Consider the following 23,801-nt stretch of genomic DNA (forward strand, 5'->3'; position numbering starts at 1 on the left):
GTTAAAAATGGTCTGCATTCTGTTTATAAGTCTAGATAAAATACATGCTCAATAAATGTAAAAGTCAGTAAATGGTAGGACAGTATTTATAACTGGGCCAGTCACTAAAGACCAAACATTGAGTTACAGTGCCGTGTTGCAGCTTTATGAATTATAGGGTGTCTGGACAGAAAAATCAATTTGTTGCAATTTTGAATTACTTGGCACCTTTTAATTTTCAGAGATCATCTTGCTTCAGATCTTGACATGCATCACTGGGCCAGACAGGAAATGGGCCCCATGACTGGTTCCTGTCTTACAGGGCTCAGTAGGATACATGTAAATATCCTGTGCAGCAGATCTTTCAGATACCTGCTCCTACACATCATCCTCAGCTAGATGCTAACGTGCCTCAGAAATGCAAACCTGCAATTCAGGGCTGAAAATCTGGTTCAGTGTGGTTGAGAAAGGGACCTAGTTCCAACTCCTCCAATGTGGACTGAATTTGTGGTCTCAATCTCATCCTTGGTGAAAAGATTATTGGTTGTTGGGGTTTTTTCCCCCCACAAAGGGAAATTATTCCACTATACACATTACTGAAGACTGAATCACAGAAGATGGAAAAAGGTGGTGCAAAGGCTGAAGCACTGTCTCTCCTTGAAGAAGATCCAAGTAATGTGGTTTGGAGCAGTTCAGGGAAGTGCTGCTGCATCTGCCTGCTGCTCTCTGTGGTACTCTCTGGTCAGCTGTCAGCAGGGGGCTCATTCAGTTTTTCATGACTTTACCCAACAGTTATCAAAAAATTTCACATATTGCTTACTTGTTAAATTCTCAGTTTGCTCTTGAGGACAGCCAAGCTGAGCCTGAGTGCATCTGGGGAGCCCGAATAAATTTTCTCCAGCTGCAGGTTCCAAGTGATGATTCCTTGCTTTAGAATTGACTTTTATACACACTCAGCTATTTGGTCAAATGCATACTCATGCAATATGCAAACACAACATTAAAGGCGAAGGATTTTAAATGCTGGTATTTAAAATGCACATCTCCCAGCACATGATTATGGTACTTTAAGCATCAGCATTCCTCTCAGCTGAAAATGCCTTCATCCTCCCTCCCCTCTGCCCTTAGTGCTCAGGCTCTGCACACTTCACATGCTATCCTGTCCCCCACACTGAGCCCCTATGCTCCTCATGCACCTCTTCTCTGTCCTGGAGCCTCCATCCTCCTCTCCTTGCTCCCTGCTCTCCCTTTTGGGTCCTCTTCCCAAACACTGATACATTTTCAGATTTCTTCAGATTTCTTCAGTGATGCCAAGACTGTTCAATACAGAAGACTCAGAAACGGTGTATGCAAACCATATATTTATAAACTTAGTCTGTTTAGATGGACTCGTTTACTGTAGGGGATGTCCAGATAAGAGGTATGGTGTTAAAGTTCTCACTTAACAATGAGGTTGGTCAATCTGTAACAAGAAACAGACAATATGCTGCAGAAAGTCTTACCTGGAAACTAGGTACTAAATGCCTGTTCTGAAAGTAATGCTAAACATAAGAGCTGTTATTGATCCCTTCTGTTCAGATGACACTCACTCTTCCTAAGCTACATTTGGTTTTCCCCTCTGCTAGATCTTAATTATTTTCTGCCAGGCCATCAAAAGGCACTGGATATAATAAACTAAAATGTGGTCTCTCTGGAAGTACAGTAATTGAGAGAGAGACAAATAGATAAGTGACTACCTGAGAACCATAGGAGAGATTCTGGCTTACCCAGCAGACAGATTTTGCAGGAATGGCAGTATATTTGCAGAGCCTAATGAAAGTGATTGCAATACAATCAGCAAGGCCTGTCACTGAGGTAAGGGATATCAGCATATTTACTAAAGCCCCATACCTAGCACTACATGTTTAGAGGAGAGAGACAGAGGGAGAGAGCGGAGCCCAATTGATGCTGATCTGCCATGAGAAGGAAAATGTCCTAACTCTCTCCCTTGGCCTCTGACTGCCACCTTCCATGCCCCTGGCCATGGCACATCCAAGGTTTCTCACTTTCTCTCTATGCCAGAGAGGGGCTGTGCTGCTGGACAGCACCAATCCAGCCGCTCCACTGCCAGTCCTCTCCCCAGCAGCACAGCAATGGCCACGCACTGCCTGAGATGGCTCTCGATATGTTGGCATGAATCCCATCATGTTTTGGCCCATTTTGGACTCCGGTCTACAACCAACATAATTCAGAAAGATAATTACTTCAGAATGGGGAAAAAAAGACATTTGAGACAACTCTGGTTTGTAGCAAGCATTCCCAAATGTCTCTATATCTTGCTAGCTCTTAAAGTAACCTGGATTTATTTCAGTTTGGAGGTAAAGGCTTTCACTTCCAGTTTATAAATGGCTCAAGATGTTACTAGGCAAACAGAAATAAAGAATTGTGTAGAGTTTTTTCCCCCCTTGCTTTCACTGATGATTCTGAAACAGGAAGCCACCCTAAGGCTTAGAGGTAGATTCTTTTTTATGGCTTATTTTCGTATACTATTTCTCTTCCCAAGATGTGCTGAAAGTTCAATGACTGTCTTGATTTTCCTCATCACTGCACGGAAATGCCCCCTGCACCATGTAAACACTGATGTTTCACTTCAGAGACACACTGAGCTTTCAGAGCACTCTGGCAGGTGTCTCACCAGAAGCTCAAGTCTGGCCCCAGGTTAACATGTGCTTAAAGCTGCATCTGAGCTAAGGGACCTTGTCAAACCCTGACTCTCAAGCACCCTCACAATTACTTTCCTACACAGCCCCATGAGTTACGGATTCTCCTCCAGGTGATCTCCTTTTCACAGCAAGGTATCCCAGTCCCAAGCCCCATCTGGCTGATCCCAATGTGAACACCCACATCCCTCACCTGCACCCCTTTTGGCACCCTCCTTGTATCACAGGCTTATCAGCATTAACTTCACCACTGCAAATAGCCTAAGAAGTACCTGATGGTAGAAGAAGGAAAATCTAGGATTTGCAGCTGCTATGTTTCTATGGAGCATTCAACAATTTTTACTGCAGAAGAGACTGTGAAAATCACTATTATGTAAGAATATGTTTAGGCTACAATCTGGGCAGTTATATTTTTAACTCTGTTTGATGAAGTTAATGGCTTTTTCCCAGTTTAAAGACAGAGGTCTTGTCTTTCTTCCTCCAAACCCCTCAAACCCATGAGTTCATGGTGCTTTCTACTACTTCTGTGGTGTTCTTCCATAGCAATGAAGTAGTCAGTCCTCATACTTTGGCGCAGGATTTTCGTTTATTTTTCCATTTGTTGTACTCCATGAATTTCAACAAAGGAAATACAGGAATGCCCCAAAAAAAAAAAAGAAAAAGAGAAAAAGAGCTCTAGCTTTTTCAGTGCACTGTGATCCCAAAAAGACATTTGGAGCTGATCGGTCAGGCCACCCTCCTGGATGAAACTCAGTGGATAATCTTCCCATCCCAAGATTAGGCCTTCATTACCATGCCCTTTTTTTTTTCTTGTTCCAAGTGATCCCTGCTATTTGCTCATATCATGCATTTTTTCCCTGAATTGTTGCTCTGATTTTTCATAAACATAAATGATGCTGACTGACAATCACACCCCATCACTTGTATCATAAAGGATGATTCTGGACTCCACTATGGCCTCTCATTTCAATCACTGTGTATTTTATATGCATACTTCAACAAACACATGATCCCAAATAGGATTTTTCTACAGATGGGCAGCTGGACACACTGTGTCACACTTAGTGATGGAAAGAAATGTTTAGTTTGACTTAATTACCTTAACCATTGACCACAGAGCCCAATGAGAGCCCTTCCATTATATGACATCCCTGGGGCATATTCCCCCTTCAGCCATGCAGGCATTTTAAAAGCCTCTGGGAGCTGTACAGTCACTCTGTATGCTGATCTATGATGAATAAATGTTGCTCCAACAGTTTTTGTCAGTGCTAATTTACTTGCTTTGTTTGTTTGCTTGGGGTTTTAATAATTGTATTAGAAGACTTTGCTCCTGATGTATTTGACATTGTGCCATTGGTCCATTAGGATTTGGTTGAGTGTTGTGCATTATTTTTAATTTGCATTCACAGTATGCTCTGTAATAACTCCCACTGAATTCTAGCAATGGATGCTGTGAATTTGTATTAACAGCAGCACTGTTTTGTGCAACTGTAGTAAAATTCTTTGCAAAAGAATACTTAGCACATCATCTCCTTCAGCGAAGGAGATCAGAGTTCCAAATAACAACAGAGACTTGCAAATTGTTCCTGGGCTAATTGTAATGGAAGGATTCATCTTGGATGGAAATCACTGGCACAAGCTACTGTTGATGCCAGAAGTTTACATGGTTTCAAAAAGCAATTAGACATAATTATGGAAGAAAAATCCATGAAAGGCAACTAAACACACAGCTAGCTCTAGTTCAGAAATTCCCTGAGCCATTGATTGCTGGAAGCTGAGAAAGGGTCCTAGGGACGGATCACTGCACAGTTCTTCCCTGGGATTGTGCTACTGGGCACTGCCTGAAGAACACACTGTTCTAGCCTGACCCAGTATGGCCTTTTGCATAGTGTCATGTTAAGATGTCGTGCAGAGAGCCTTGAGGAAGAAAAGAGAATGGGAAAAAAATTATCTTCCTTCAGATTAACAACTTGCAAGTTTTTAGGTTTCTGAATTAAAATCCTCCTTTGTACCTCACTGCAATTCAGATCCTCTTGGCCCATGAGCTTCCTTTGGAAAAGCATACACACCGGACTGAACCACAGCCATGGGCACATGCCTGTAGTGCCCTTAATTGGATGAAGGCTCACACAGAGGCTGGCAGTAGAGTACTCATTTTCAGTAGTTACCAGCCTCAAGTCTGCTTATGCTACAAGATGCATTTTTGGCAACCAGTATTTATCTGCCTTTGGGCTGGATCATCATTGCTGAAGAGGAGAAGCTGGTTTCTCAGTTAAACTAAATAAAGGAATCTGGTGAAGTGTACACAATATCTTACTCTGATGGATATAAAAACATAGCTTACAACAGTGAAAAATCATTCATTTTGTGCACAAGAAGCAAGTCCTGCTGTTGGTAAGAAGAGGGAGCTAATAATACCAGGTCATGGGTTCAATCCCCATACAGGTCATTCACTTAAGAGTTGGACTCGATGATCCTTGTCTGTCCCTTCCAACTCAGAATATTCTGTGATTCTGTAAGAATGGCATCTTATGAGACACTCAGAGTCCTGAAGACTTCTCCAGGTGCCCTGATTTTTTTTCACCTTGACCTTCTCCAAAGAGTGAATGGTGCTTGACTGGATGAGTCATCACTGGCACATTTGATGAACATCTCAAAGTGATGGTACATGTAACTGCTTTTAAACACCTAATAATTTAGCTAGCTTTAGGTTGATCCCAACAGACTGCTGGCTGAATTTAGTTATTAAATTATTATTTTAATAAAGCCTAATTTTTAAGTTACAGGACACAAAAAAAATAGAGAAAAACTAGAGAAAAAAACATTAAGGCAAGATAAAAAGCATAGCAGCAACAGCCACACATGGTGATTATTTAGTTTGGACTTTGACTTTTTTTTATTTTAAAGGGGAACAGGAATGCATTGCTTTTTGTGATTTTCCTTTAGTGGAATGATTGGGGCCATTTGATGTCCTGAAGTCTGGCAGACGGCACCTTAGTTCTTGCAGTTTATCATTATGTAAAACCATGTTGCCCAAAACCGTGGGTGGAAATAAATGAAGTTGTGAAATGCAATGAACCAATGACTTTTTCCCAGTTTGAAACACATATGTCTGTTTTGTGAATTTACTGGAAGTTTCTTTTTGCTAAAAGCATATTGTGAGTGCACTAAAAATACCAAAATAGTTGTCTCACACCAACACCTCACTCTGGGGCCTCTCACACTTCCCCAGAACATGGGACTCCAGTTTCACTGAACATCTTTAATACGTTTCTCTTCTTGTTAATTGTAACAGTCATTTCTCCTCCTATTTGCAATAACTAATATCCCTATGACAGCCATTGCTTAGATGAGAAGGCAGCACTAGGAAAGCATTTAATGAACATTAATTGCTTCTTAATATGATTTAGCTGCTGGAAATAAGAAGGCTAAGCTGGCTCCATGTGACCAGCAGCCCTACAGGCACCTCCACCAGACTCCTTTCGAGACGCAATCCTGCTGACCTGGGGGACAGCAGCCTTTCATGGATGATAACCAAGGCTGCATTTTGCTTTTCGAAATTAGCAGCTAAGTAGGGCTGTAGGAGCTCAGTAACAAAGTCATGATGATACCACCTGGCTGATTAGTGATCTCTTCCTTCTGTGCAAGCCAGCAATTATCAATTCCTGCTGACTTCAGAAGCTAATGGGAATCAGAGGATGAGGGATGCTGCCAAAATGCAGCTGCTTCCAGCTGTGAGGAGGATGATGAGATGGGACACAGACTCTATATGCACTGTTAAGTCTCTGTCTTTTCCTGTGTGGCATCTTTGGCACCCATACCTTTATCATTTTGACCCTCTGCATTACATTACCTGACACCATCACTTCTGATATGGCAACACCACAGAAGAGAAACTTGGTCTTCTGAATCCAATATTCCTAAATTTGAATTCTGATTCACCATTGATTCTTATCTCACTGTTTAGTAAGGTCACTTAACCTTTCTACTAAGCTGCTGTGCCAGGAAATTAAGGCTGGTAACATTTAAAGATACTGTGACAATCAATCAATACCTGTTTGTAAACATGTTAGTAAACAACAAGCACAAAGTGCCAAGTCTAATCTAAACACATTCAGCTTATAATCTTCCCATTTTCTTTGCAAGAACTTTAATATGACACAAAGATTAACCTTCTGATCTCAGAAAAAGAAATCTTTACTGTACTATAGACTACCGTTGGCAGCAGACCTCTAACTTGAAATATTATGTCCTCACCGCCATCACTAAATTTCCCATGGATTAGCTGACAGTGATACCTCAGGACTCACAGGAAAACTGTATTGCAGAGGGAAATAACAGTGAGGGCAAAAGCCAAAGCTTTTTCTGGACTGCAATTCTTAGTTGTCTTTGATTCAGAGCTGGAATTGAATACTACTAGACTTTTAAGATGAAAGACTTATTGTTTTACATAGGGTATTTAATGGGTATTACAGAATAGCTGATGATATCCACTAACATAAGCAGGAGCCTTCATGTTTTACAGAGGTGATGGGGGATTGATATTTCTAATATCTGCTGATCAATATACACATACCTTGAAAAGCTTGACAGTTGCCCCCCTACTTATTTGTATACAGTGTAACTGGTTTGATAGCATAGGCCCAAAGCAAGCTTTTGGGAAATGGTGATGAATCACCTTCACGTTCCAGACATTTACATTCAATCACAACAATTCAAAAGTTTGCTGGTTAGAGATTCACAACAATCTTGAACCAGCAAACTTCTTCAGGACTTCAGAAGTCTTCACACTGGCTTTGTTTTGCTATTACAATCAAGTAGCTCAAAGCCAAGAAGACAACTGAGCTGTGCTCCCAGGGGACTGTGCAATGAGCCAGTCAGATACCTGCAACCCTTTGGGACACCAGCCAACTGCTTCTAGCTCCCTCCCACCAGCACCCACAGCCCTGCTCACCAGCAAGTGAACAAATGCCCCAAAACCATCATTAGATGTTTCCCTGCATACTCCAACACAATCACAGACAGTGCTGTGCTGTTCCTCTGGTGCACTTCCTAGAGGCTTGCTGCTTCCTATTGTCATATCTCTATGACTCACAATATCAAGTTGGTGTTACTTCATTAATATAGAGCAGCAGAGCTCTTACTTTGAGATTTTCTAGCCATTGTTCGATGAGCAGCAGCTCTAAGGCTTAAGGAAATGCTCACAGATACAGAAAACATGAAGGATAGGGAAGAATTTGCAAAAACAAGGTGTCAGCTCACAACTGAAAGGCTCCTGTAAGTCACAGCATCTCTTCTACCCACTTTTAATAAAGGGGACCCAGTTATTGGCACCTTGTCACCTTACTAGTGACCTTACAGAACATCTAGTTCCAACACCCCTTGCCATAAGCAGGGACACCTTCCACTAGGTCAGGTTGATCCACGCTGACCTTGAACACTTCCAGGGATGGGGCATCCACGGCTTCTCCGGGCAATCTGTTCTAGTGCCTCATCATGCTCACAGTAAAGAGTATCTTCCTAATATTCCATCTAAACCTGTCTTTCAGTTTAAAGCCATCCTGTTTGTCCTATCACTACATGCCCTTGTTAAAAAGTCCCTCCCCAGCTTTCTTGTAGGCCTCATTCAGATAGCAGAAAGCTGTAATGAGGTCCCCCCAGAGCCTTCTCCAGGCTAAAGCACCCCAGCTCTCAGGCTGTCTGCATAGCAGAGGTGTTCCATCTGGCAGATCAGGTTCACGGCCCTCCTCTGAACAGGGTCACAGCCTTCCTATGTTGGGGGGCCCCAGAGCTGCACACACAGTGTTCCACGTGGGGTCATTTTTATCTATAATATACATAGTTTTATAATATACCTTTTATGAGACGAAACACAGGACACATTGACTATTATTTTTTAATTCAGAGAAAGAGCTATTGAAGTAGCAGCGGCTTCAGTACACCGGCCACAGGGCAGGGCTGCCTGCCCTTGCCGGGCAAGCCCCACACCCTGCTCCCGCCGCCGTCCCGCAGGGCACCCCTCTCCCCCATTAAAGTTTGGGCAGTTTCGACTCCCTAGCTCCGCCGCCCTCGACACAGGGAAGCGCTGCGGGAAGCGCCCCGAGCGGCGGCCGGCACAGGCCGCTAGCAAAGGCCGCCCGGGTGCCGCCCGGGTGCCGCCCTCACGCCGGCCGAGCCCGGCCGCTCCCCGCCAGCACCGGCGGGCCGGGCCCGCGGCGGCCGCGGCGGGGGGGCCGATGGCGGCGGCGCAGGGCTGCGGGCGAGGGGCGGAGCGCAGAGACCCTGTGGCTGCCATGGCCGCCTCCCCCTCCCCGCAGCCTCCCTTAAATACTACGGGGCCGTAGCTGCGACGGGCGCCGCTGCCGAGCGCACCATGCGGGCTGTCATCGCCTTGGCCGCGGCGCTGGGCAGCCTGCTGCTGGGCGGCTGCCTCTTGCGCCTGGGCGGCCAGCAGCCCCTCCGCGCCAGGTAGGGCGGCCGGGCGGCCTCGCCCGCGGTCCGGAGCCGGCTGGGGAGGGCGGGAGCAGCGGGACGAGCCCCGCGGGGCGCGGCGGAGCCTGGTGGTGTCCCCGGCTCGGTCTGGGCTCGGCGCGGGTCGCGGGCAGGAGAGCGGCGCCGCTCTCGCCGGGTGATGTTCAATCACTGGTCCTGACAACTTTGTTTTCCCGTCTCGCTTGCCAGGGGCTGGGAGGAGGACGCAGGAATAGCGGCTGTCACGCCGAAAGTGGTGCGAGCCCTCAGGTCTCCCCTGACGCCCCTTCCTCAGACCGAGAACAGGTACGGGCTGGACGCCCGCAGGTGGGTCCGTGAGGTCGGGTCTGCAAAAGCAGAAATTCGCCTTCGCTCCAGTTCATTCTTGCTTTTGTTCCGGTAGCTTGAGCAGAGAGAGCGTTAGAGATTATTACGGCAAATGGCACTTTGCTTTAACTATAATGAATTATTTGCTCCTGGGCCCTCTTATTGACGGCTGTCACTCTGCCGTTGGTTTCGAGCCCAATAAAATACTGTGTAGAGCAATTTTGTTAGCGTACGATCCAAAAAGTGCCTGCTGAATGACACGTTCCAGGTATCTTTTTATTCTTCTTTCCAGGAAGGTGGAGCTGGAGCTGGGAAATGCTGTTACTGTTTTTGTAATCTGTATTTAGTTAAAAATACAGATTTATCATTTACAATCCATTTACAATGAAGGCCAGACGTATGAAGCCTGTTTAGTTTTGGGGTGGCATTGTACTTTGTGGGAGCCCATTCATTTGATCCTGTGTCTTGACCTTCTAGATCAGTGTAGATTTTTGCTTTACAGCCTGTTTTTTTATACTGTGAATTTTAATATGAAGGTACTTTGTAAAATCAGCTGTGAAACGTTGTGCCGTAAATGCAGACTTCAATACTAATGACTATTGTTTTTATGCTCTTGGGTCCCCACACACTGTAGGAAAACTAAGAGTGCAGAAGATGGTGGTGTAATCCATACATGAGATCAATACTATGTAAGAAGTAGTTTTGAAATATTTTTTGCTTTCTTCTTTTACTTTTTATGGCATTATTACCTTTGCAGTTACCGTGACTATTATATGTTAATATATATTACAGTCAAAAACACATTATAAAAATTAGAAGGAACTTAAGAATTGGGTCTTTCACAGAAATGATGATGTCCTGGTTGTGTTGAAGACAGTGGTGACAGTGCAGTTAACCTTACTGAGGCCACCATCTTACTCAATCTAGCTGAATTTGACAGCCTATGCTTTCCCTAAGTGAATGCAAGTGATGTTACTTGCAGTAATGATTGCAGTGTACCCTAACAGTGCGTTTCTTACGTGTTTGTGATGAGATATTCTTGTGCTCTTTCCCTCAATATTTCAAACTTTCACAAGCTATAAGTTTATAGCATCTTTCAAAGTTAGAGTGAAAGAAAAAGGACAGAATTCTCCAAATGTTCCTACCTGCTGTTATGAACTTCTAGCCCACTTCTCTTTCCTGTTCTCATTTTTTCCATTTCGGCTTTTTTTCCCATCTTTCCCCCTCTTGATATTGGTTTTTTCAGTATGTACTGTTCTGCTTTGCTTTTTTTTTGTAGACATTACTCTATTCTTCTCTCCACTCTGTTTTGGGCTATGTCTGTGGTTTCCCCCTGGCCCATCTCCTCATGCTCTTCCCTACTAGTTTCTGAGTTGCATCTCCTTTCATTCAGCTCTCTGTGTTATACCATGGAATTGAATTGACTAGAAATCCTGACAGAGAGCACTTCAGACAACAGTCTAACTATTTCCCATCTGCTGTTAGTACACTCAGCTGGAGCAATGAAAGTAGAAACAACACATACCAAAGAGGTCTGAAAAGCCTTTGCAATAGGGCAAGTGAGATTGTGATTTTAAATATGTATTTTTCCTTATTCTGTTTGGAGGATTTTGACACCAATTTGAAGCTAGTTTTTGTCAGCTTGAAATTGTATTTCTTCATGACTAAGTGTCTGCAAAAGTGTGTCAAGTAAATAATTCATCAAAGAAAGTTTCAATATACTCAAGCTCCTGTAACTGTAGTGTCTTTGGAGAGATGTCTTGCCGGCTGAATCCGAGAGTGGATGTGCTTTCTCACCTGACTGACTATGCTCAGTAAGCTGGCCTGACAAGGGTTTGTGGTGCATGTGTGGCTAGTGAGAAAGGAGAGAGAGCTGCTGGACTGGACTGACCAGGAGCCGTTAGTTCATCCAGAGAGCAGCAGGACTGGGCAGGGAGCCATGCTGGAGGGGTTTGATCCAGGCAGCAGCTGGACTGGGCCTGGCTGAGGGCCATGATGGAGATGCTTGATCCAGAGAGCATCTGGACTCATTCAGGAGTTCAGAGCAATCCCTCAGTGATGGAGATGGATGGTCTGGTCAATAGGAATTAGATTCCAGTGTGCTGTGGGGTAGTGTGGTTCTCCTAAACAACCCCGATCATTTGAATGGCATTGCTGTGTTATTGGCAGCAACGTTCTTTCCTGCATAAGAGTAAGAGGATGTACATGGATGTTTCCAGGAAAGGAAAAAGAAAAAAATGTAGGCACTATCCCTGACCTCTAAGTAAAAGTAATCTAGACAATCTTCACAGTCACAAGCTAATCTTTCTTATCATTATTTCCTTTGCTGTTGGAGGCATATTTGTAACCAGACATCTCCCAGATAATCTCTAAGGCCCTATTGTTCTGTTGCCTTGCAGTATTGAAAGCTAATCTGTTCTTTTACTTTGAGTAATACTTTTAAAAGGGTGAAACTGAAGGATGAAAGGATGAAAAGCAGGGGATTGGATCAGACTCGCTTAGATATTTAGGCAGCTATTATGTGCAGCAATGTTTAAATACATGGTGACCAGGCACCTAAAGTTCTCTGGAGATCTGTGTCTTCGTAAATAACCTTGATGATGTGGTATGTCTCTTACAGGACGTTGCTTACCCCTTTTTCTTGTTAAGCCTTAGCTGATTGGGGCAATGTGACTGCCTCTACAGTGCAACTTGCACATCTTGTTTTGGGCTCATTTCACAGCCCACTGTGCCTCTTAGTAGGGTTTCTTACTGAAAAGAAAGGCCGCTGTTAGTAAGATATGTCTAGTAGCCCCCAGATGTATTCATGGAACCAGTATCATTTATACTGCAATAGTATGTTCTCTGGCAGATTTCTCCTATCTATGCCTCATACTGTCCTCTCAATTTTTAAGCCGGAACTGCGAGTACAATTTCTATTTTCTTAACTACAGCCTTCTTATATTTTAAACAGTACAACCAAAAAAAGAAGTCTTGCATTTTTCTCATCTTTAGATCCTTGGTCTTCCCTCTCTCCTTTCCTCTTTTCCCAACTGTGTTCATGCAGGCATATTTGTTTGTTTACTGGTTACATTAATAGTAGAACAGAAGACTCAGTACTGCTAGTGCTTATCAGGGGAAAATGAAAATAGTAAGAGATGCTAGGTAGTATTTTCTTTGTAATGAGGCCCAGGGCTAGGTTAAATTTAGGAAGAAATTCTAGCTCCTATTATACTACCCAGGAATATGTAGCAGATAAATCATGCCAGGTCCTGCAAGGGAAGTCAAAAGACAGCACTATTTATGTATACTTCATATAAAAGTAACAAGGCAGCAGTACCCTGAAGAACTGACCGCCATTACTCTGTTGGTCTGTGTTGCCAGTTTTAAGGCATTCACTTACTATTTCCCCAGCTTGCTTTCTGTCTTTGCAGGTCCAGGGCAAGCACAGTGTAAAGACCACTGAGGTAATTGAACAGTGGGGGGAAGTGATTAAGAAGCTATGGATAAACAAGTTAGTATTAATACAGTGTTCCATAGTGTTGATTTCTCCAATTCCTCTCTCAGCAGCAGATCTGTATGCAGGCCTAGGAAATAAACAGCTATACTTAATTAACAATGGCACAGAGACCTGTACATTCTGTCTCCTGACAAAATATTGCATTCAGGCAGTCAGAAGGGGAAGAAGAGACAGGCTAATACCACAGTTATGGAGTAACCTAGTATATGGCACAAATAATTTGCTATGATTTGGATTAGTCAGCAGTGGGGGTCCACTTCACTAATTTTACTGCTCTCTTAATATTTTGCCCCTTCATCCCCAAGTGATGCATGCAGATATATTTTAGGAGCACATTTTGAACCCATGCCTCATGTGTTAGTTCTGTCTAAATGAATAGGTGTTCAGTTGAAAGCTGCTGCCAGGACACATTTATGTTCTGACAGTGGTGAAAGGTTTCTGTTTACTTGGTCCAAGTGAAACTGCTCTGTCATTCTATTGTGTGCCCTTGTAACATGATTTTAGTGTAAGTACCTTATTCTTTTCACTTCACCTACCATGAGGCTCTGAATGTTGCTTGTCATGTTACCTGTCATGCAGTTTATGGATTTTATAAATAAAAAGTATCTGATGTTATATATAACCTTGGTGAATGCACTGGAGGGTCTTTCAAATAATTTCAAGATGCAGTTTGTGTTGAAGACCAGATTTAGCTAAGATTTGTGTTGAAGACCAGATTTAGATAAGCAATACCTCTATAGGAACTTGAACAAAGATAGTAGGATCAATCCCTTTAAGAGTTGCTGTGATTAATGTTTCAAGACAAATTCTCACTCCTGTGGTTTGATGAAGCAATTTTTATAGTCCATTTCACCAAGAATTTAAATTGTGTATTGCCTTATTAATCAAGGTGTTGTGAACTTTAAAAACATCACTATATTCTTATCATCTGATTAATTTGAAATACTGTCAAAGACAGTACTTAAGAGCACCCTTCCTATGGAAGTATGGATTTTGGGTTTTTTAATAGTCTTCAACTAACAGATGATGAGATTCAAATATAAATTGGTCCCTTCAAGGGAGAGATTAAGACAGAAGATATTCGCAATCTGGATAATGCTATTCAGTGCCATTTTGGGAGAATGATAAAAATGTGCAATTTTGCATACAGAAGTTATCCTTTTTAGCTGGAGATGCTCAGCTGGAACATGTTTAGAGCTCTTGTGCTGCTTCAGACAGACAAGATCAAGAAGCTATAGAAAAGAGCAACAACTTATAATGCTGGGTGTGGAGTGAATAGCCAACAAGTGGGATTTTCCCTTACTTTCAGTGTGGACTTACTAGGGAGGTGAAGTTTTTGTTGCTTTCACTGCTGCCAGACACTTTAGTTCTGAGAAATTTTGAATATCTCATCCCACATTCTTTGTTTCTACCTGATTTTGAGCGATATCTAGAAGAGTGACCTTTTAATCTTTGTATTACAGTATAACTCACAGCACCAGTTTTTCCGTCTGCCTTTTTTCTTTTCTTTTCTTCCCTATCATTCCTCCATCTTATACCCATCCCATTTTCCTACTCTGATAACTGGGTTGGGTTTGGTAAAGGGTGTGCCTTTGCTTTTCCTTCCTGTATCTTTCTGCTGCCCCAGAATGTTCTTACTTGATGTACCCCTTTGTCTGGTGATTCCCTGCACTAAGGTTCCCTGTTGTCTCCCGACTGAATGCTGCAGGAGCAGCAAAAGGACTTTCCATATAGTTTCTGTCTAAAGGTGGAGTCAGTCCTTGTCTTAGCAGATCCTCAAACTGTAAAATTGTTTGTCTTCCTGAGAGCAAGATATAGAATAAAAACGTGCTGATAGATAAGGCACATGGTCTTAATCTACTGTGGATTTATTAAAGTACAGATGGTGTACTTCCTGAGTTTCTAGAATTACCATAGGAAGTATGTGGTCCTCAAGCTGTTTGTATATGATTAAAAAAGCCCCTGTTTTTCAGATTTGGTCCAATGAGATTGGCTTTGAGAACATCTAAGCCCTAGGGAAAATACAGCTGAAATTTCCCTGTATCATCAGTTTTATGAATTCAAGCCAACAGAATGTTTCTACTTCAAGTTCTCATTTAGCTTAATAGTTCACGAAATTAGTTGAATGTAGCCTGATGTCTGCACTGTTAGGCATGTTATGATTTCATTGCAGGAGTTGTAGTGCTGCTCTAAGTAGAGAGCAAAGACTGTCATCCACGAGGTCAGATAAATTCATTTAGTGGTAAGTGTTGCCTTGCACAATTGTCTGAAATGAGCAGAAATTTAATCTGAGTTTGATGTCTGCACAACTTTGCCATGGATAATGCAGTAGAAGTCTGGACTGTCTCTTGCACACCCATCTTTATCTAAGTGGAAAAAGATTTTACTGATGTGAAGCAGAGGCTACTCTGACAGTGAAACAGAAATTCAGAAATTTAACTTTTAATTGATTGAGTTATTGTTTTACATCTCTTGAAAATATATTGTTTTAATTTTGTACCTTTTGCACCACATAAAGAGGGTTAAGTAAATTTTATGTACTAAAAGCTAGAGAAGAAGCATTTTGGTGATCTATCATGTGGCTGTAAAAGTGATTGTGAGGCTTTAATGACAAAACAGAATGGAGATTTATTTTGTTCTTTCTTTTTTCTCTGACTTCCTCTTTTTTTGAATTTTTCCGGTCTTGAAAATGATTACATAAAAACAATTGTGTATTAAAAATGAGACAACTTGCTTGTGTTGATCTTATGAATTTTTTAAAGGACTAAAAGTCTGTGGAGTAAAGCTTGTATTTGAGAGAATATTTATTCATTGCCCCACAGATCTCAAGACATAAATTAATAGGAAGCTGTAAGGACTTGTAATGGTTGTCTGCACAGAGTTGTGCAAGAATGTTGGTGCTCTGCTACTCTGCTAACACCCCTTGCAGGGAGCTGATCAAACCTAGCTGCCTGCTCTGATTTGGTCATCCACTTGGCAGTCTTCACATGTTACACAGGATCTCTTCTGGCCAGCTGTGGCTCAAAATGGCTGGGACCACTTCTCAAATCAGCATCCAGCATCTTAGGTTTTAGTTATAATGAAAGGCTTATTTGCAGCAGTAACATGCACTTTGCTTTTATCAATTGTGGTTTTTTTTTCCTTTCTGTTTCTTTAAGATGCTGTTTAGGTAGCTAAACTTTTGCCTGTAACCATTTCTCTTATTTTAAGCTGCAGCTGCAGAATAATCATTTGATGTTACTAAGTTAAAGAAACAAGAGAGAGGAAGCATGATGTAGTGCTAACTAAATTTGTTTGAGAACTGGAAAGGGCCTACCTGGTTGTTCTGCGTAGACAGAACCCTTCAGATCAAGCTGCAATAAACCTGTGTACATAAATTTTGTAGGCAGAATATTTGCTAGCACTTGCTATGTGAGATCTGCAGAGTTCTTAGCTCTGAACTGTGTGCTCTGAGAGCCTTCTGCTATTTGTATTTCACTCCTTGAGAAAAAATGAGATAAAGAGCTGTATGCGAAGGCAGCCAAGGAGCTCTCGGTAGGCAGTGCCAGCTGTTACTATGTATTGAAGTCATTGCAGACCTGAAAAGATGGAGGCTTATGTTGTACGGACTTACTGTTTCCCTCAACAAGGGGCATACAGACTGGATACTTCCTCAGGGGCACTGAGTGTATACTGGGGAGAACTTATTGGTGGTGGCAAGAAATGAAGATGGCTGTTCTCTCTGCTTGGCAGCCTACATCCTGTGGAAATTGCTACTAGGGGTGACTAACTCTAGAAAATTCATGGGCAATGGAAAGAAAAAGAAAGGTGGTTCTTTCCTTCCCTGTCAGCTATGACCATGAGGGTCAGCTCAGTAGCAAAATAAACAAGCATTTATTCTTCTCTTTCTTCTTCAGTCAGTCTGCTCATCTGAAGTGTTTAAGAAGAGAATGCTCAGGAGAGACCTTATTGATACCTGAAGGGAGGGTGCAGCAGATGGAGCCAAATTCTCATTAGGGGTGCTCAGTGATAGAACAGAGGCAGTGGTCACCAACTGAAGCACAGGAGGTTCTCTCTGACCATCAGGCATCACTTTTTCACTGTAAGAGTAACTGAGCACTGGCATAGGGAGCTCGGGTAGGTTGTGGAGTCTCTGTGCTTGGAGATATTCAAAAGCATCTGGTACAGTCCTTGCTCACCCTCTCTAGGTGGGCCCACCTGAGCAGGGAGTTTGGACTAGATGAGCTCTAGAGATGCCTCAGCCACTCTGTGGTCCTGTGGCTTGAAATGGCATCTTTCCCAAGCAAGTCTTCAAAATGAGCTTGTCAGAAATCTTGTTGCTAGGGGGTCTCCATGTTGTAGCAGGTGAAGTTTTGGTCCTTGTCAGTAAAAGCAGTGATGGCTGAGAAGCACAAAGCAGGAAGGGCTTCCTCTCTGTGAGTGCTTCTGTACAGAGATGTTTCACTTGTTCTCTAAGAACAGCATACAGCAGCTCTGTCTTCTGTGTTTCTACTTCTGGTTTGAGCAAAAGGCTGCAATGTCCAAGGGCTCTGTAAGTAGTGAATCAGTGGAAAGAAGCAAAGAGGAGGGGGAGGTGGCAGGGAAGAACATGGTGAGGGGCAGGGAAAATAATGCCAGAGAAGAAGTCTTTAGGATAAATGGCAATCCACAGAGTGGAAGGCTATGTTAGAAGAGGGTGATTGTATGAGATTGGACATAGATACAGGATGAACTGAGGTGAATGGAATAAGACCTTGGTATGTCAGTCATTTACTAATTTACATCTCATTCTTCTACAAGGACTGCCCAGAGCAAGAGGGCCACACAAGAGTTTGGTGAAAATAAGACAGGAATTATAGATCACTATCTGACACTTCCCCTGGTTCCTTTTACAAATATTGTTCTTTCTGTGTAAATAAAGAATAAACAAGGCAGGAAGTATTATACTTGAATCAGTAAGTTAAGGTCAAAGTACAAAGATCCACTTCACCTGTGGATGGACTTTCCTGTATATATTATATTCACTCCAAATACTGCATTTAATCAGCAATTTTAGGAAATCACATCTGCTGAATATTTTACTAGTGAATATTTTAAATATCTTCAAAACTTAATGTTCAAGAAGCTTTCAATTTCATTTGTTTTTTTCAAATTACATTTGCTGATTACAGTGTAAAGTGGAAAATATATTCAGACTATGAAATAGAGTTATTTTAAACAACCAAATATTTTATAGCAGAAAACTCTTTTAATAACAAGAGCTTCACAATAGAAGTCCATAAGGTTTCTTTAGTAATGTTTTCAGCTAAATCAACGGTTATTCATCTTATTGTCATAATAAAGTAAATGTGACAACATTGGTAGAGTATGTTCTCTTTTAAAGTTTATTGCTTTTTCTCCTCCTGCTCCCTTTTAACAGAACAACTCATAATAAAAATGGAATTTACCAGTTTGAACAGGCTTCAAAATGTAAGGCAATTCAGGACAACATTTTGTCATCATCTATCAAGAAGAAAAGGTAGGTGTTTGCTGTCCTTTCTGCTTTGTTTGTTTTAAATAGAAGGGTAAAAGATTGTCCTTTTTTACATAATTCTTGGTTTATTAAAGGGGAGCTATGCAACAGAAAACTGAATTTGTTCAACCAATGTTTGCTGCATTTTTTTTTCTTTTCCATGGATAAGATTTATTTGAGGTGGGATTTTAACTTTTTTATTTTCACAGTACAAGATTTCTTCTTGGCAGTTAGCAACAAGTTATTCACGAAATATTTAGTAGAAGTGCGGGGTATATTTCATTTTTGAGCGTCTTTTCCCTGACTGGTGAGTGCTCCTCCTTTTATGAGCAACTTCAGTTAATGATTCTGTTCAGCATTGCTAACTAGAGGAAGTATGGAAATGTACTAGTATAAAGACCTGCTGGTTAGTTGCATGATTGCATTATGATTGCAAGTCCACAGGAAACTAACAGTCCCATTTTAGACACACTGGAGGAAAAAAAACCCCAAAATTAATTTTGGGTTTCAACTTGCTGTTCTGTATTTTTCTGGTATGGAGAAAAATCCAACTTTGATATCAGTCCTGCTCAAATTCCTTGTCACTTTCCAAAGTGAAAAGCTGAGAAGCAGCCAGTGATTTTGACATGTAACATCTTTTCCTATATCAATGCACCAATAAACAAAAGGATGCACCAATAAATAAAGTATTGAAGATAAGAAAGACTTCTATTAGGACTGAGTTGCAGCTTAAAATGGATGGTGCCATGCTGTCTTTAAAAGTGGGAGCTTCCCTCCCTGCTCCCCTCCATTTGGGAAAAGAAATGGAATGAGAAACAAAAGATGAACTAAAAGCAATTATATGCCTTTCCCTATTCAAAGTACTGGAGAATTCAAATTCTTGCTTAATCCCAAAACAACATTAAATGATAATTTGAAAACTTACTCTGTCTTTTCTGCCCCCTCCTCACTTTTTTATTGCATTTCAAGACCTTTCACATCTCTTTAAATCATCGTATTTCCAGCATTTTGTCTTTGCTCTTATTACTTCTTTATTTATTCTTTTTTCCTCTTCTTTACAACCTCTTCTCCCATCAGTATTCCACTTCTTTTAGCAACACTATCATTGAAGTTTTTATACTTTTGAAAGGTGCTAGTCCACTGTGTTACTGATGCACTGATAGTGAGAGCACGGAACACAGACTAGCAGAGGGAAAATTATGCAATTGACTGAAAACTTGAGTGATTAGCACCAAGGGGAAGAAAAGCAGTCACTGTATTGCTTTCCAAATCCATTTGCAGCAATATTAATGCTGTTGTTTATCCCACACATTGCAAAGTTTTACAGTCTTTGGAGATGAGCTCTTCACATAGAGAACATTTTGGAGCTGAGATTATGGGAGAAACTTTACAAAGTACAAGACTTTTATTCCATGGTTAAAGAGAAGGGGGTTGTACCATTTAATGAGGCAGAAGATGAACTGGGAAAGTAGGAAGAGAAACAGATGCTTGGGAAAGAAAAGGAGCAAGGGATTGCCTTTTGCCATGAATATTGCAGCTATTGACCTTCACTGAGAGGGGCTGCAGGGATTTTGTTGCTTTTTCAAGGTGTGGTATATAAATGCTTTATATTACACTTCTATCCTTGGAGGGACATTCTGGACACTCCTGCCTCTTAAACTGGAAGAAAGAAAAAAAAAATTACTAATTTAAAGCTTGTCAAATGATTTGATAGTAAGAAATGCTATGTAAGTGGGAAGTTGTTATTATAGCAAGTATGTGCTGGTGGTGACAAAGAGCCTGAAGTGCTGAGTTTTGCTAGCAGTTTTCCATTTTTATTCTAGAGCAACCCCTGTGTAAAATTCCTGAGGGCTTATAAAACTGATATTTTTTTTGATAGTGTTAAAGCATCCGGAGGCAAAACAGAGCCTCCCCTTATTTTGCATTTCATGCCACGGTTTTTCTTTTTTATTTGTTTGTTTCTTGAACATAAACTGCCAAGTAGAAATGTGTCCTTTTTTCACTCCTGCTGCTCAGTCTTCCTTCTAATTCAAATACCTTTTTTACGAGCTGGTATTTAGCTTTAGTAAATAACCAATGAGACTGCCTCTGTCTGTTCTGAGATTTTACCTGTTGTCTCCATACTGTCTCTACACTTTTGTCCTTGCTGCCAAAATTTAGAAGATACTAATACTTTGTTGGTGCTTTGAATGTGCATGGCAATTCCACCTTAGCCACCACAGTTAACATAGAAGGTCGCTTCTTACCTGACAAATACTCTGGGGAAAAAAAAAAGCCTTCCAGGTGTTATTTGTCAGTCAGGCTCATATAGTATGAGTGAGTTTCCTAGGACAGCAAATTATTATAATGGTTGTGGTGCAGGTGGCAGACAAAAACAGGACAAAAAGACCCCATGTTTCATTCATTCACTTTCTCAGCACTGTGATCATTGTGTTGTCCAAGTATCTTATAACTCAATTTATCTGAGCCTTTTTTATCTTAATAATAAAACCCTTTTAGCTTCAGTGAATATGTGCTGTAGGCTCCTAGGTGCCAGTGGAAATCTATGTAATGTGCCAGCTCTTTGAAATGGAGCAGTGGAGAGGATGACTGTCTGGGTTACAGCAGAGTCATGAAATTATTCCCTGATAGCCTGAACTGATTTGTTTGGAGAAGTGAGTCCCCAGGTCTCCTTTAAAGCAGGAAATGCTAAAATTAGCTTTCTGAGAAGAAAACAGTTTCCTGGGCTGTAAACCCAGCTGCAGCAAATCCCAGAGCTTCATGTTGAGTCTTTAAAAAATTATTTCTAGGAATGCTGTCTGTATTGGAGTTCATTTCATAGAAACCTTTCACTGGTGTGAGCAGATGCCTTGCAGAGCTGCCGCAGTTGGGAGCTCCTGTCCCCCAGGACAGCGTGCTGGGATGTCTTTGCTGCCTGTGGCACTGTGCCAGCTGGTAAAGACAACTTCTGACAGACCAGAGTGTCCTTGTAAGTCACAAGAGGAGCTAAACTGGATGCATAGGGCGAGCAGAGCTGGTGTTCTGACTTGTAAGGACCTGGAAATGGAGCTTTTGAGCTGGTGAGCTTGGATATTTCTGGGCAAGAGCAATTCCATCCAGTAGAGACAGCTGTGGGAAGGCTACAGTGTTCTTGCTTTGTAATTGGTGTTTTTACCCTAAGTGCATTTTCTGTTACAAGTATGAGAGGGCCCTTACAGTTCCTGACAGAGAGGGCCCATGTTTCCTATGAGGTCTTGGAACTGGCTTATTATGGATTATGCTTTCATTCTTCTCCCTACCAAATGTTTCCCTGTAACTTACTAAAAATTGTCAGTCAATGCAGTTTCTTTCTGAATAGGTGGTAATTTCTCATTTAATTTCTGACTCTTATCTTCATCTTATCAATGTCTTTAGGCTAGAATTTGCTTTTGCTGTATTTTTTTTTCTCCTGTATAACGATAGTGTAAGTAACTCTTTGTGGTCTGTTATCCGATTAATTTCTGAATTTTTTTTATAAGTCCGAGCATCTGAGAGTGATTTCTTGTTTAGATTAAGGAATTAAACCAGATGAATTACTCAACATCAGAATTTGCTATTTCAGTTTTGTGCTTTTATCTCACCTTCACCCCACAAACACTCCCTGCCCTGCACTCCTACTGACCCTTGTCTGACCACATAGTGACTCAATTTAGGGATCAGCTTCAGCAGGAAGGTAGTTCCATTTTCTATGGCTGCAGTTCCAAGGCTGCTGCCAAAATAGGAGGGTCTTGATCCCTGTTTGTCCATTTCCATCACTCTTTGCTTATACTGGCTGTGGTCTTAGATGGAATCTTTCTTGTCTGGTTTAACACAATCAGAAGAAAATTTATGAGCATATCCTTGTCCTTCTGGTTATTTTTTTGCCCTGGTAGTAAAAGTGGCCTATGAAGGCATTTGACAAGTGCAAAACCTGGCAAAAGAAAAACAGGGGTGGAGTCAGGTAAGTACCCATAGTGACACAAGGCAGTTGGACTGGAAGGAGGAAGAATGTACTGCACCAGGTCAGATCAGCTACAGCTGCAAGGAAACTGGTTTTTTTCTTTTCCTCTGGTTGAATTCCCTTTGAGTTGTGAAGGGCTCAGTAGAATCAGTTTAGTTATAATCTTCTAGTTCCATTAAGAGTTTGCTAAGTGTGGAGGATGAAATTTGTACATGTTGTCATAGGTGCCAACTTGAGCCAGAGACCAGTTTTAATGCAACATTCCTCTTAAAATGGTAATTTATTTTTCCATGTGGAAATTGGACATGGTTTTACTTGGGGTAAGATAAATGAGTTGCCTTTAGCAATTGCAGTACTTTTATGAAGCAAAAAATCTGTTTATTTCAAATGTGGAACAGAGACAAGAAAGCTTTCAGATAATTGATCTCTGCTGCTGAAACCACCAGAGCTTTTTTTATATTGATTTTATCAATTCTCATGCTCCATTTAAAAACAAGTGAAGTTTCTTGCCATCCCAACTCTTGTAAAACTGTTCAAAATATATACCTCTAAGTGTGTCTAAACAACGGCTTGAATAAACTCATGATCATTTGGATCAACACTAAGCTATTTTTCTTAAAATAATACAAGATAGATCTTGTATGGAGATTTGAGTCCCATAGAATTTTAGTCATGACATCCATACAATCTTTTCTTCCTATTCCCCCAGTTATCTTAAGTCAGTTATTGTTTTTAAAACCCTGTATTATAATCCAGGCACAAATGGGAGAAGTAGTAACATTGAACATGAAAACAAAAAATGTCTTGATTCTTTTGACTTGCATGTTACAAACTATTTCACTTATGAACAAATTTAAATATCTTGAATGGATTTTTAAGAGCAGAGAGCTTTTTGGTTATATGCAGCAATGTAACCAAAGTTCTGGATCATGTAAAATAGCAGATTGTTTTATTTTACAGACAGTTCAAAGGAAAAATTACATCTGTAAATATTGGTCTGTTGTCTTTAGATGATTGAGCTTTAGAGATTCTATTAAGTAGATGAAAGAAAAGGCATAAGAAATGTTGTGTTTTATCTTGGCCAGCAAGAGCCACTTTTCAAAACACTTTAAGGTTTAAACCAATAAGTACGAGAGAATTATTTATATTATTTTGGAATTTTGCACTTGAGATGATTTCTAATAACTTCAAAATATTTATGGTTAGTTATGTAAGTTTGAAACAAATGTACTGTTGAAACTTTCTGAAGTTCATTAGGACACAGTACTAAGAAGAGATGTTTAATAGGTCATGCTAGTTAAATGAGGATAGTGCTGTTACTAATTACAAAAATAAAATAGGTCATGGAGTTCTAAAAGCAATCTATTATATATGCAC

The 23,801-nt window shown here is 41.1% G+C and overlaps 1 protein-coding gene across 4 annotated transcripts in view; it reads left to right on the forward strand.

Annotated features, from left to right (window-relative positions):
• The first annotated feature begins 8,943 nt into the window (after positions 1-8,943).
• Positions 8,944-23,801, forward strand: part of ST8SIA6 (ST8 alpha-N-acetyl-neuraminide alpha-2,8-sialyltransferase 6) — a 45,450-nt gene continuing 30,592 nt past the window's right edge. Inside the window, exons 1-3 of one of the 4 annotated variants that reach the window (XM_030971246.1) lie at positions 8,944-9,146; positions 9,360-9,476; positions 18,374-18,472. In XM_030971246.1, the coding sequence (XP_030827106.1) occupies positions 9,052-9,146; positions 9,360-9,476; positions 18,374-18,472 (311 nt within the window). In that variant the 5' untranslated portion in view covers positions 8,944-9,051. Of the gene's footprint in view, positions 9,147-9,359; positions 9,477-18,373; positions 18,473-18,519; positions 18,774-23,801 lie in introns of those variants that run through there. The other 3 variants (XM_030971247.1, XM_030971248.1, XM_030971249.1) reach the window with 3 other exon arrangements.

This window comes from Camarhynchus parvulus, chromosome 2 (assembly GCF_901933205.1).
Source record: "Camarhynchus parvulus chromosome 2, STF_HiC, whole genome shotgun sequence".
In the NCBI taxonomy this organism is placed as follows: domain Eukaryota; kingdom Metazoa; phylum Chordata; class Aves; order Passeriformes; family Thraupidae; genus Camarhynchus; species Camarhynchus parvulus.